The sequence below is a fragment of the Geotrypetes seraphini genome, chromosome 10 (genome assembly GCF_902459505.1).
Source record: "Geotrypetes seraphini chromosome 10, aGeoSer1.1, whole genome shotgun sequence".
Taxonomy (NCBI): Eukaryota; Metazoa; Chordata; class Amphibia; order Gymnophiona; family Dermophiidae; genus Geotrypetes; species Geotrypetes seraphini.
The window spans coordinates 2,668,992-2,682,984 of record NC_047093.1 but is presented as its reverse complement, the minus strand read 5'-3'; the positions used below and the strand labels follow the sequence as shown (position 1 = coordinate 2,682,984).

The window sequence follows — 13,993 nt, the reverse complement described above, 5'->3', positions numbered from 1 at the left end:
TCCCTCCTTACCTATTGTTTAGTAATGTTAATTTTTATCATAATAATTTTATTTATTAATTGTATGGACTGTTTTGTTCCCTAACATATGTAAATTTGAAGTGTACACCGCTTAGAAATTTGTTTAAGCGGTTAATCAAGTCATCTAATAAACTTGAAACCGTACCTTAAGAAGGACATGGCGATACTTGAGAGGATTCAGAGAAGAGCGACAAAAATGATAAAAGGTATGGAAAACCTTTCATACGCAGACAGGTTAGAAAGGCTGGGGCTCTTCTCCCTGGAGAAGCGGAGACTCAGAGGAGACATGATAGAGACTTACAAGATCATGAAGGGCATAGAGAAGGTGGAGAGGGATAGATTCTTCATCCTATTGGGAACCACAAGAACAAGAGGGCACTCGGAGAAATTGAAAGGGGACAGATTTAGAACCAATGCTAGGAAATTCTTTTTCACTCAGAGGGTGGTGGGCACCTGGAATGCACTTCTGGAGGTTGTGATAGGACAGAGTACATTATGGGGTTTCAAAGAAGGATTGGATAAATTCCTGAAAGATACGGGGATTGAGGAATACAGATAGAGTTAGAGATAGAATTATGAAAGGGTATAGATAGAAGGATAAAGGGGTTTGAAGGGTTTTAGAAAAAGGATCACCTTACAGGTCATGGACCTGATGGGCCGCCGCGGGAGCGGACTGCTGGGCGCGATGGACCTCTGGTCTGACCCATAAGGCAACTTCTTATGTTCTTAACTGAGGCCACGCTGAGGAGACGCGCACCCTGACTCGGGCGGGATGGCGCATGCGCGGTGTACTCGCAAGTTTGAAGATCTTCAAGCAAGTTTTCTTGCGAGACTATCTGCTTGGGGCTCTGTAGATGACGTCACCCACATGTAGAGAATATGCTGCCTGCTTGTCCTTGGATAAATGGTTTTATTGTCAGTGGGCTATAAAAGAGTCCAAGTCCACTGACTTGATACATTATATTCGATCTGATGGTTTTGTTATTGCGAGATACAAGAGGGGTGGGGGTAGCGGTGTCATTCTGCTTGTATTGTTCTTTTAGGGATTTGGTTGTTGTATTAGCTAGCGGGGTGTTTGCTGTTTGTAAACTTTTCTAATAAAGAATTGTTTCAACAGAGATGTCCTTTTCCTTTGTTATTTCTGAGTCGTAGACCTTAGAAGTCTACCCTGGTACTGTCCTTAGGTTCCAACTACTGGTGTTGCTGCTGAAGCTCACTCCAGCCTATTCAAAGCATCTCCTTTGCTGGATTCGGACTGTGAAAGTTTGTTTACACAACTAAATAAAGATTTAAGCATTGAGATCCCTCCAGTTTGATGCTACCTAACCACTCAATCACACTATCTGGCCATCTCACTTTACAATCTCTCTCTCTCTCTATTTGCCTGGTGTTATTTTATGCTCTGTAATGAAAATGTTAGAAAAAAGTGCTTAATGGTTGCAACCTATCCTCTGCATAGGTTTTACTGCTGGTGATTTTCATTTGAGCAGCCATACAACGTTCATTTACAATATCTGTGCTAGGCAAGTTTAAGATGGTCAGTAACAAAAAGATACAAGATGTCAAGCACAGCAGTCTCTTGCTCACCTTGAAGCTGATTTGTATCCTGTACTGCGCACCTTCTTTCAGCACAAATGGCCGTTTCTTCAAACTCTCCAGGTCTCCTATGGAGAAAGAATGTCAAAACCATGTCCCAGGACCCTAATCCCATCTAGAAATGCAGAAAGATAACCTATGAATCTACCGAGCCCTCTATCCCCTGTGTTGACTGAACACAAATGTTTCATCCAAAGACCGTCAATAGCAATTAGGAGATGGAAGGACTTCTCCCCACACTGACAAAATAAGACCCCCAAGAAGGTTGCCTGAAGAAGCACTGGGTGGTCCCTAGGTATAACCAAACCAGTTCAGACAAATAGCAGGTAAGCATAAAACCAAAAAGCAGGATACGTTATTTGGAGATTGTGGTGAAGGAAAACATATAGACTACACAGACCAGTGTGCCCAGGTCTCACCTTCACACTCTTAGCTAAAAACACTCTTTAAGGTTATGTCTATAAATACCTTTTGACCTTCAACTTGTGACTTCTAGAACTTGCTTCCACAAAACAAAAAAGCTTTTGAGGCATTTGAATGCGTCTCATATGTCCCCTCTTCTTGTTTCTATCTATTTAGTGCTGCAGGAGATGGTAATCCTATGGATCTGAGACACCAACCAGTTGAGAAGCAGCACGCCAAGTTTTAGGGGCAGAGCAGTCAGCAATTGCATGAACACAGCTTCTCCCCAGCTTAGTCTCTCAGAATTACAAGCGACCTCAAGTCCTGTTTTCCCTCCTGCTTTCTAGAGGATGGGAATTGGAAGGAGAGGGGTAGAAGGGATGGGTGGTAATGCTGCATGACAGATAAGACAAGAGGGAGAGAGAGGTGGAGGGGGAATACAATAGCATTAGAAAATTTAAAGAGAGGAAACAAACAGAAAGCTGGGAACAAGGAAAAAGACTCTACTAAGAAGGAGAAATCAGAAAGCAGCAGCCTAGGACCAATGCAAGGCTGTAGACGCGGGCTCTTCCCAAATTACCCACCTTAACACCTTCCAATTAAACAAATACCATAAATAGATTGTAACCTACCCTCTCTAACTGCATTCCTTATGTATTTTTCATACAGTTCTTCACTGTCAGTTTAAATTCCATCCTATAAGTTCACATAGAATTTTTCTTTTTTCAACCATCTTTATTTTCTCTTCTTTATTAATTTCCAGGTACTTTAGTTAGATTGTGAGCCTTCGGGACAGTAAGGGAATTATTTAAGTACCTTCTTACTTCTCATTTATAATCTTAATGTATATTTTCTTCAAACCGCTTAGAACCTAACGGATGTAGCGGTATATAAGAAATAAATTACATTACATTACATTCACTCTCATAATGTAGAAATGTTCATTTTGGGGGGGGGGAGGAGGGACTAGCATTGTCTTCCATAGTACCAACCCACAAGTCAGCTCCTGAGATGGGCTCCACAGTAGCTATGGGGCTTTTCTACAGTTCATTGGTTGCATTTGCTTCTCTTCCTCACGGAACTGGTTCATTTTGGGCTCTGAGCACCTGGGAAATTTCCCAGCCTTGCTCCTACTTCTCTGTACCAGTATTACATTTTCACATCACAGAATAACAGGAGACCATCTTGATGTCATACTAGGCTACTTATGTCATCTTCCACCAAAGTGGTCCTAAAGCTCCAGCTCCACTCAGCCAGAATCCAAACCCAAAACAGCGCAGCCCTGGTTTCTCCATGTTACCTGTCAGGTCAAGTTCCAGGGGCAGTGGTGCACTGTCACAAACCAATGTAAGTTTGGTCACTACCACATTTGGACAGCTGAGATCTACAAAAAAGAAATTTAAAACAGAATCTGTGTTAATATGGCTCCTAAGAGCAGCAAGCTCAATTTATACTTCATGCTCATTGCAAACCAGGGCTATACAAGGGTCAATATGCAGCATTAGCCACTTATGTCCAAGGTACTGAAAGAGGCACATTAAAACCTTTATAAATGACTGTCTCCTGGAGACTGCTCTTGTGAACCTGTCAAGAACTTATACTGTGATATATACATTTTTAAAATAAAATAAATAGCCTGAGAAGTAGTCAGTGTTGAATTTGAAGTGGAAACCTGACTGCCCAGAGACCGATGCACCTCAACCAAAGAGGAGGAACTGCCCTCGTGATGCTGTCACTTCTCAGGTACCTACAATGTCAATACCCCACCACTCCTAGCACTGTGCATTAAAGAGGACTGATGCTTGTGCTTCTTGGGCTTCCCCCAGTGCTCAGCATCGCAGTCCTTCAGTGCTGACGAGGATGACATCGAACCAGTATACATCCTTGATGTCGGGTCCGATGCTGACCGGTCTTGGTGCATACTAACAGCGCCTGTCAAGAAAGGTGGAGATCTCCTCAATGCTACCACACTCCCAGTGATTTCCAAAGCCTAAGTAGCCATCGAGGTCAACGCTTCTGGTGCCAAAAAGTCTCTCCTGCTGAACCTGCCACACTGGGTGTCCTGAATACGAAGAGAGACTAGCCAAGGAAAAACAAAATTTTAAACCATTCTACCGATATGTGAAAGGAAAACAGCTGGCGAGGGACCTCTGGATGAGGGAGACAGGAAGGGAGTGGTGAAGGAGGAAAAAGAGGAGGCTGACAGACTAAACATGTTCTTCTCGTCAGTCTTTACAAGAGAAGACACATCCAATGTGCCGGAACTGGAAAAAATCTTCAAGGGGAATCAAGAGGGAAAATTATCATACATGGAGGTAAGCCTCGAAGACGTACTCAAGCAGATAGATTAAAAACTGACAAATCTCCGGGCCCAGACAGAATCCATCCGAGAATACTGAAAGAGCTCAGAGACGAAAAAGCAGAGTTACTGCGGCAGATTTGTAATCTATCCTTGAGAACAGGGGTAATCCCAGAGGACTGGAGGATAGCAAATGTTACACCTATCTTCAAAAAAGGAACGAGAGGCGACCCAGGAAACTACAGACCGGTGAGCTTAACCTCAGTTACAGGGAAGATGGCAGAATCATTGATCAAGGAAAGTATCAATGAGCATATAGAAAAAAATAATCTGATGAGAACAAGCCAGCATGGTTTCTGTAAAAGAAGATCATGCCAAACAAACCTACTGCATTTCTTTGAGGGGATAAGCGAACAACTGGACAAGGGTGACCCCATAGACATCGTATATCTAGATTTCCAAAAAGCCTTCGACAAGGTACCCCATGAGCGCCTACTAAAGAAGCTGTGGAGCCACGGGGTGGAAGGGGATGTGCACAGATGGATCAAAAATTGGCTGGCGGACAGGAAGCAGAGGGTAGGAGTAAAGGGACACTACAGTGACTGGAAAGGGGTCACGAGTGGTGTACCACAGGGGTCAGTGCTGGGACCGCTGCTGTTCAATATAGTCTAAGCAACAAAGTTCATGATCTGCAAGCCCTGATGTTAGAGGCAGATCTAGATATTCTTGCTATCACAGAGACATGGTTCAGTGAATCACATGGATGGGATGCAAACATACCGGGATATAATCTTTTTAGGAAGGACAGCGATGGTCATAAAGCTGGAGGAGTAGCTCTCTATGTAAAGATCAATATCCAAGCGACCGAAATGCAAAGGACCTGGGGAGAGGAAGAAGCGATATGGATTGCTCTGAAAAGAGAAGATGTAAATTTTATCTACGTGGGTGCAGTCTACAGACCTCCAACTCAATCGCAGCAAATTGATAAGGATCTGATTGTGGATATCCAAAAGTTTGGAAGGAAAGAGGAGGTTTTGCTGTTGGGAGATTTCAACCTGCCGGATGCTGACTGGAATGTTCCGTCTGCGGAATCGGAAAGAAGTAGGGAGATAGTGGATGCCTTTCAAGAGGCTCTGCTCAGACAAATGGTGACTGAACCCACAAGGGAAAAAGCGATATTGGATCTGGTCCTCACAAATGGAGAGTATCTCTAATGTTCGAGTGGGTGCTCACCTGGGAAATAGCGATCATCAAACGGTTTGGTTTGATATAACGGCTAAAGTGGAGAGCGGCCGCACGATACTTAAAGTCCTAGATTTCAAATGTACGGACTTTAATGCAATGGGAAAGTACCCGAAGAAAGAGCTGTTAGGATGGGAGGACATAAGAGAAGTGGAAAGACAGTGGTCTAAGCTGAAAGGAGCGATAAAAATGGCTACAGACCTTTATGTGAAGAAAATCAATAAAAACAAGAGAAAAAGGAAGCCGATATGGTTCTCCAACCTAGTGGCTGAGAAAATAAAGGCGAAAGAGTTGGCGTTCATGAAATATAAAAAAACCCAAGAAGAGGAGAGCAGAAAGGACTACAGGGTGAAACTGAAAGAGCCAAGAGAGAGATACGTTTGGCGAAGGCACAGGCGGAAGAACAAATGGCTAAAAATGTAAAAAAGGGAGATAAAAATTTTTTCAGATATACAGTGGTGCCTCACACAACGAACTTAATTGGTTCCAGGAGCAAGTTTGTTATGTGAAACGCGTTTTCCCATAGGAATACATGTAAAAAAAAATAATTCGTTCTGCAGCATAAAATATGCTAAGATGACATAAAAAAGATAAATTTTTTTGTTATTATTTTTATTTAGATACATCTAAAAACATACATCTCCCTGTCCTTTTACTTCCACTATCTTCCTATCCCATCTCTATTCCCTTTTGTCCCTCTCCCCATGATCAATCATCTCACCACCTCTCTCTGCCCTCACCCTCAGGGTTCAAGATTGCCTTCCACTCTTTTTCCTGTTGTTCTCTCTGCCTGTCACCCTATGATTTAGCATCCCTTCTGCCCTTGTCCAATATTTCCCCTTCTCTCCCTCCCTCTCATCCCCTGCTCCAACATGTGCTTTCAGCGGCCTTCTCCCCCCCTTAAGCGTCTTTTCTTCTCCCCTCCACCTTTCCCCCCTCCCTGCCTCCACCTTTGTGGCGCTTTTGCACCCCGACCGACAACAGAACAGGCCCGGTCGGACAAATCTCCCTGTCCTGTAGCCGCGAATCTAAATTACCTTCTTACAGCAGCTGGATTATTGAAGCTGCTGTAAGAGGTAATTTAGATTCGCGGCTACAGGGCAGGGAGGTTTGTCGGCCGGGCCTGTTGTCGGTCGATCGGGGGACCTGACCAGCTGTGCACATTCTTCGGGGCGGACCGCCCCCTCCCCCCTCTTTCGTTCGCCATTGCCTTCTTCCTACCTGCTCTGCCGCAGCCGCACACAGCCGACCGGAAGTCTTCCTGATGTCAGCGCTGACGTCGGAGGAAGGGAGGGCTTTGCTTAAGGCCCTCCCTCCGACGTCAGCGCTGACATCGGGAAGATTTCCGTTCGGCTGTGTGCTGCGACAGGGCAGGTAAGGAGAAGGAGACTACCCCTCGCGGCTCGACCAACCCCGCTGCGATCCAACCCCGCAGGAACCCCGGAAGGATGCAGCTCGGGCGACTTCGTTGTGTGAAACGAAGTCCGTTGTACGAATCAAGACATAACGTTCGTTGTGCGCAGCGTTCGCTGTGCGAGGCGACCGTTATGCGAGGCACCACTGTATTAGTGAAAGGAGGAAGATAAAAAATGGAATTGCTAGGCTAAAAGATGCTGGGAACAAATATGTGGAGAGTGATGAGGAGAAAGCAAATGTGCTAAACAAATACTTCTGTTCTGTGTTCACAGAAGAAAATCCTGGAGAAGGACCGAGATTGTCTGGCAAAGTTACACGAGAAAATGGAGTAGATTCTGCGCCGTTCACGGAGGAGGGTGTTTATGAGCAACTTGAAAAACTGAAGGTGGACAAAGCGATGGGACCAGACGGGATCCATCCCAGGATACTAAGGGAGCTCAGAGAGGTTCTGGCGAGTCCTATTAAAGACTTGTTCAACAAATCTCTGGAGACAGGAGTGATTCCTGGGGATTGGAGGAGAGCGGATGTGGTCCCTATTCATAAAAGTGGTCACAGGGATGAAGCAGGAAACTACAGGCCGGTGAGCCTCACTTCAGTTGTTGGAAAAATAATGGAAGTGTTGCTGAAAGAAAGGATAGTGTATTTCCTTGAATCTAATGGGTTATAGGATCCGAGGCAACATGGCTTTACAAAAGGTAAATCGTGCCAAACGAACCTGATTGAATTTTTTGATTGGGTGACCAGAGAGCTGGATCGAGGACATATGCTAGATGTAATTTACTTGGATTTCAGCAAAGCCTTTGATACAGTTCCTCATAGGAGGCTGTTTGAACAAACTTGAAGGGCTGAAGTTAGGACCCAAAGTGGTGAACTGGGTCAGAAACTGGCTGTCGGACAGACGCCAGAGGGTGGTGGTTAATGGAAGTCGCTCGAAGGAAGGAAAGGTGACTAGTGGAGTCCCAAAGGGTTCGGTGCTGGGGCCAATCCTGTTCAATATGTTTGTGAGTGACATTGCTGAAGGGTTAGAAGGAAAAGTGTGCCTTTTTGCAGATGATACCAAGATTTGTAACAGAGTAGACACCGAAGAGGGAGTGGAAAATATGAAAAAGGATCTGCAAAAGTTAGAGGAATGGTCTAATGCCTGGCAACTAAAATTCAATGCAAAGAAATGCAGAGTAATGCATTTGGGGATTAATAATAGGAAGGAACCGTATATGCTGGGAGGAGAGAAGCTGATATGCACGGACAGGGAGAAGGACCTTGGGGTTATAGTGTCCGAAGAGCTAAAGGCGAAAAAACAGTGTGACAAGGCAGTGGCTGCAAAAAGGATGGATGCTGGGCTGTATAAAGAGAGGCGTAGTCAGTAGAAGGAAGAAGGTGTTGATGCCCCTGTACAGATCATTGGTAAGGCCCCACTTGGAGTATTGTGTTCAGTTTTGGAGACCGTATCTGGCGAAAGACGTAAGAAGACTTGAGGCGGTCCAGAGGAGGGCGACGAAAATGATAGGAGACTTGCGCCAGAAGACGTATGAGGAGAGACTGGAAGCCCTGAATATGTATATCCTAGAGGAAAGGAGAGACAGGGGAGATACGGTTCAGACGTTCAAATACTTGAAGGGTATTAACGTAGAACAAAATCTTTTCCAGAGAAAGGAAAATGGTAAAACCAGAGGACATAATTTGAGGTTGAGGGGTGGTAGATTCAGGGGCAATGTTAGGAAATTCTACTTTACGGAGAGGGTAGTGGATGCCTGGAATGCGCTCCCGAGAGAGGTGGTGGAGAGTAAAACTGACTGAGTTCAAAGAAGCGTGGGATGAACACAGAAGATTTAGAATCAGAAAATAATATAAAATATTGAACTAGGCCAGTACTGGGCAGACTTGCCTGGTCTGTGTCTCTGTATGGCCGTTTGGTGGAGGATGGGCTGGGGAGGGCTTCAATGGCTGGGAGGGTGTAGATGGGCTGGAGTAAGTTTTAACAGAGATTTCGGCAGTTGGAACCCAAGCACAGTACCGGGTAAAGCTTTGGTTTCTTGCCCAGAAATAGCTAAGAAGAAAAAAAATAAAAAATAATAATAATTTAAATTGAATCAGGTTGAGCAGACTGGATGGACCATTCGGGTCTTTATCTGCCGTCATCTACTATGCAAACCCCGCCTCCACAACAACTGAAGCACTAAACACAGCCTCTGCATGCGCCCCCACATCCAACCAGTAATGCTGAGAAAACGTATTCTTGGAAGACCAAGTAGCCGCGTGACAAAACTACTCCAAGGAAAAAACCTCTGGACTGAGTCCAAGTAGCCGCCATTGCTCTGGCTGAATGGTCATGAAGTTCTTCTGCCAACCGTTTCCCTGCCATCAAGTAAGCATAAAGAATGTCCTCCTGGACCCTTCGAGTAATGGAGGCTTTGGACGCTGCCATACGTTTGTCGCATCCCTTGAAGAATACAAAGAGGTGATCTAAACAACTAAAAGTCATTAGAAACCTACAGATTGCGAAAAAATGCTATGCACTTTTAAAAAACGCAGAAAAGAAAAGCTTGCCTCCCATTCCTCCTCCCAGGAAGAAGGAAGGAAAAGTGAGAGCGGCATAAATGAAAGGATGACACCACCTTAGAAAGAAATTGTGGTACTATCCGAACTGACACCCCAGAATTTGTAAATCAGAAATAAGAATCCCAGCCGTACAAGACCTGCAACTCAGAAAACCGCCGAGCTGAAGCCATGGCCACAAGAAACACCATGTTCAACGTCACAGCCTTTTAGAGTCTCAAAAGACAAGGTTGAAACGAAGCATTCTGTAAACTGCAAAGAAGTACCTTAAGACTGTACCCCGGAAAGGGCTTCTTAAGAGGTGTATGAATATACTGTACTCCTTTTAGGAACTGAACTACATGAAGCTGAAAAGTAAGTGAAAAGACGAGATACCTAGCCTTTGTAATCTCCTATACCTGTGGTGGTATAGGAGATTACCCTAACAAAGGGCAAATGAGGTTGCAAAGTGCAAGAAGGCAGCAGCTGTTGCCCGAAGAATTGAACGCTAAGCCCTTGGCAATATGCTTGTGCCAAAAAAGAAAGAATATAAAACATATAACTCTGGAAGGGTGCCAATGTTGAGAAGTACCCAAGAAAGGAAAAGCCTCCAAAAGGAAGCATAAGCCACAGGTGAAGACATCTGTATACGCCTGGAGAAGAGAAGAAATAACCTGCTTTGCATAACTCTTACACGTCAGCCATGACTTTTCACAAAAGCTAGGTCGTAATATCAAAGTAGGACGAATATCCATGTTGCGGTTACAGCGTCTTTGTAACTTGCTTTGAGCTGTTTCCTCCGCTACGATTCTGCCTCTGACGTCAGAGGAGGGGCTGGACCGCAGCAGAGGAAACAGCTCAAAGCAAGTTTACAAAGATGCTGTAACCACGATCTTCGCTGCAAACTGCAGCTATGAGGTAAACGGTGCAGGGAGGCCAGGGGAAACATGGAGGGCTTCCCGGTGGGGGGGGGGGGCGCAGTCCTTCGTGGGGGGGGGGGGGACAGGCCTTTTAGGGGTGCAGGCCTTCAAAGTGGGGACAGTCCAGGGATGGTGGCATAGGCCTTCAGGGGTGGGGTGCACGCCTTCAGGGAGGACAGGCCTTCGGGGGGGGCCTTGGTGTAGAAGTACACAGAGGGACGGAGGGAAGGGGGGGGTTCCAAAAGACATGCATTTCCCGGACTTTGGGGGGGAAGAAATAATGGGTCTAAAATAAGAGGAGAGGGAGACAGATGATGGACAATGGGATTTAGGGAGGGAAGGAACAGAAAGGGAGAGAAGTTGAACACAAGGGATGGTTGTGGAGGGAGGGATAGAGATGCTGGATAGGAGGGTAGCTGGGAAAAGAAAGGGAGAGATGGTGAACCCTGGGATGGTGGGGAAGGAGGGAGAGATGCTGGATGAAAGGGTATTTAAGAAAAGATGGATCTGTAGATGGAGACGAAAAAAAAAAAGAAAGATGCCAGACCTCCGGGGGAGAGAAGGGAAACAAGGGGAAGACAGAGATGACAGATGGATGGTTAGAATGGAGAAAGGAGACCCTGGTAAGCAAGTTATCAGAAGACAACCAGAGCCTGGGACCAACAAGATTTGAATAATGACCAGACAACAAAAGGTAGAAAAACTTTAATTTTATTTTCCATTTTCTGATTACAATATGCCAGATTTGAAAACGTGTATCCTGCCAGAGCTGGTGTTAGAGCCGCAAACGTGGAGCTAGGATTTAAGAGAGAGAGGAAAAGTCTTTTTTGTTTGTTTACACGACAGCGCCAGTGTGGTTAGGAGAAGGCAAAGGGGTGAAGAGGCTATAAAATAAACCCACCAGGATGTTTGAAAAAAACACTCAATTGGGCAGGAAAATCGAATCGAAAAACCAATTCAATAGGCTGAATCGAATCAAATCGAAATTTTTTTTCCTGAATCGGGCAGCACTAGTGTACACAGCGCTGTACATTTTAACATACAATAGACGGTTCATGCTCAGATTTTGTGGTGAGAAAGTCTATCTAAACCCTTTTTCCTGTACTGTAAAAATGATGCACTGACAGAAGAGGAAGAAGAGATTCCACCCATTGAAGTAGAACCGTTACTTTACTCGCCAACTGACTACATCAGATATTGTCCTGGCTGTAGAGAAATACCACTGTCATAACACTGTCCTAAAAGACCTTTTTCGTCATTCTGGAAGAATGGTCTGAAACTCCTGAAACGGTGGCCTGACCATACTTCAGTCCAGAAGAATGAACGAGTACTGACTCCTTGCGCTGAGGATTGAAGGCACTGAGCCCCCCAACCCGACAACCTGGGATGTTTGGCGACTTTGAGCCAGTCCAGCAAAGACCGAGGCATGCCTTTGAAAAGATAAATCTCGCCGAGCCACCAAATTATATTGAGCAATGCTTGAGGAGCCTAATAGATACTACAATTGGAGCCTTGAGATACCAGGAACCACTGGAACAAAAGCAACTGCTGTAGCGTTCTCATGTGAAAGCAAGCCTAAGTTCCCAGTGGAGTCACCACCATAGATTCTAGAACCTGTATAGAATCCCATACTCTTGCTCTTGGTGATGGAAGAAGGCAAACCTGAGACTGTAACCTGTTGCCCCAGTCTCTGGGAAAAAACATATTCCTCTCCTATGTGAACAACATCCCCTGATATTCCAATAATTAGTATAGGAGAAAAGAGCTCTTTGGAAATTTGATGATTCACATCCAAAGAAGAAGTTCAAATAAAGAAACCACCCGTTTGTGTCTGACAAATTGACCTGACTGGAAGACATCTTAATCAAGCAGCCGTCTAAGAAAAAAAAAATACCTGAATCTCCTGTTTGCGCCAAAATGCCACTACTGCCCTCATTTCTAAAATGTTCATGGAGCCGTGGCTAGGGCCAAATGCATCTGCCAAAACTGATAGCGCGCTCAATGAGAGCCAAGCCAAGATAGTGCAAATTTGGTGTCCATGAGGAAAATTGTAAATATATCTCACAGTTTTTCTCTGGAGATGTCTAACTCTGAGAAACGAATTTACCAGAATGAGATCCAGTCCCCTTCTGACCAATTCCCCCATCTTAGGCACTATGAAGTAAATGGAATAACTTCCCTTAGCTCTGGAACACTAAAACTATTATGCCCCGAGTACCAGTAAACACTTAAAAGGGAGCTCAATACATGGTCACTCTAAGAAAGAATCTGAAATAGGAAGAGTATTCAAAGTTGCAAGTATCCTGAAAAAATGCCCAAAGCCCCCTGACCTGACATCATAGTGTCTCCCCCCTCATGAGAAAGCATAAAGAGAGGAAGTGAAGACCCCTTCAGAATGAAGAGCTAGACAGAACGTCTGGGAACGGCTGGACTAGAGCTTGTAAATTCTGGAAGAAGAAGAAAGGAAACTTTCCCAGAAAAAATCCAGCTTTGCGGATGCAAGATGGAGTATGTTGGAATTCTGAAAAAAAGTACTAACTCCATGTAATGTTAGCCAAAAACTTACTGCCTTTAAAATGAATATGTACTAGACGTAATCTAAAAGCTGCACCCTAATTGTTATCAGATAAAGCTCACATCCCTAAAGAGAGCTTCAGGGATGATTCCAACAGCCACATAGCATTTGCTACTCTGTGGGTTGGGAGAATAGGTAACTTGTCCCTGGTTAGAAGGAGCCACACAGCTCTTTCCATGCCAGTTTGAGGGACTGTCTAGCAGGTGCCATGAGAAGATGGCGACCTGAGAAATCTGTGCGAGAAACTTTGAAACTTGCAGTCCCTGGCACACCTAGAAATAGAAAAGACAGTTCAGGAATCAATTCTATAGTGCTACCAGACACACACAGTGCTGCACAGAGGCACAAAGAATAAGGAAACTTCTAAATCTACATAGACTCAGCCTTCAGGGGCAACGAGAGAGACAAAAAGATACCCATATGAAACACAGAGTACTCTCATACCGCTGACATCACTGTGCAGGAATTTGCCCTCTGCTGACCCATAACGGCAAAAAAAACGAGATTGGGCGGCTGAGCACAGGGCAGAAATCTCTTTCTTAAGCACTGTGAGGCACAACAGTACAGATCGCAATTAAAGTAGTTAAGTCTTTTCAAGCAGAGAGAGTGGGGAAACACACACACAAGGTATACCACTGCAACAGTGGCAAAAGCTGTTGAAACACTCCTGACGCGTAGAACCCCGAAAACAGGGAAGCCGCAGGATAATGACCTGTCAGCTGCAAAATAAACTCTGTGAACACTTGCGGTGCTCCCGCTAGCGCCAGAGACCCAAGCGCGTGCCTGTTTCATGCTGAAATGAGCTGGCTCTATCAACAGTACATTAAAAAACCTACCCGGAGCCAACCATTAAAATATTTTTCCCACATGTCATGGTAGAAAATGCTTAACATAAATATTGGAGAGAAATAAAGGAATGCTGCTTCATTCTCAACTTAGGAAAATAAGCACACGTCTTATGCACATCAGTCAGGAACCGGCTATGTGA

General features: G+C 44.8%; 1 protein-coding gene across 5 annotated transcripts in view; it reads right to left on the bottom strand.

The window, feature by feature from the left end:
• ARHGDIA (Rho GDP dissociation inhibitor alpha) overlaps positions 1-13,993 on the bottom strand; it is a 74,495-nt gene that overhangs the window by 27,366 nt on the left and 33,136 nt on the right. For all 5 annotated transcript variants that reach the window (XM_033961247.1, XM_033961250.1, XM_033961251.1 and 2 more), the window contains 2 exons: positions 3,319-3,402; positions 1,608-1,684 (listed from right to left, as the gene is read on the bottom strand). In XM_033961247.1, the coding sequence (XP_033817138.1) occupies positions 1,608-1,684; positions 3,319-3,402 (161 nt within the window). The remainder of the gene's footprint in view (positions 1-1,607; positions 1,685-3,318; positions 3,403-13,993) is intronic.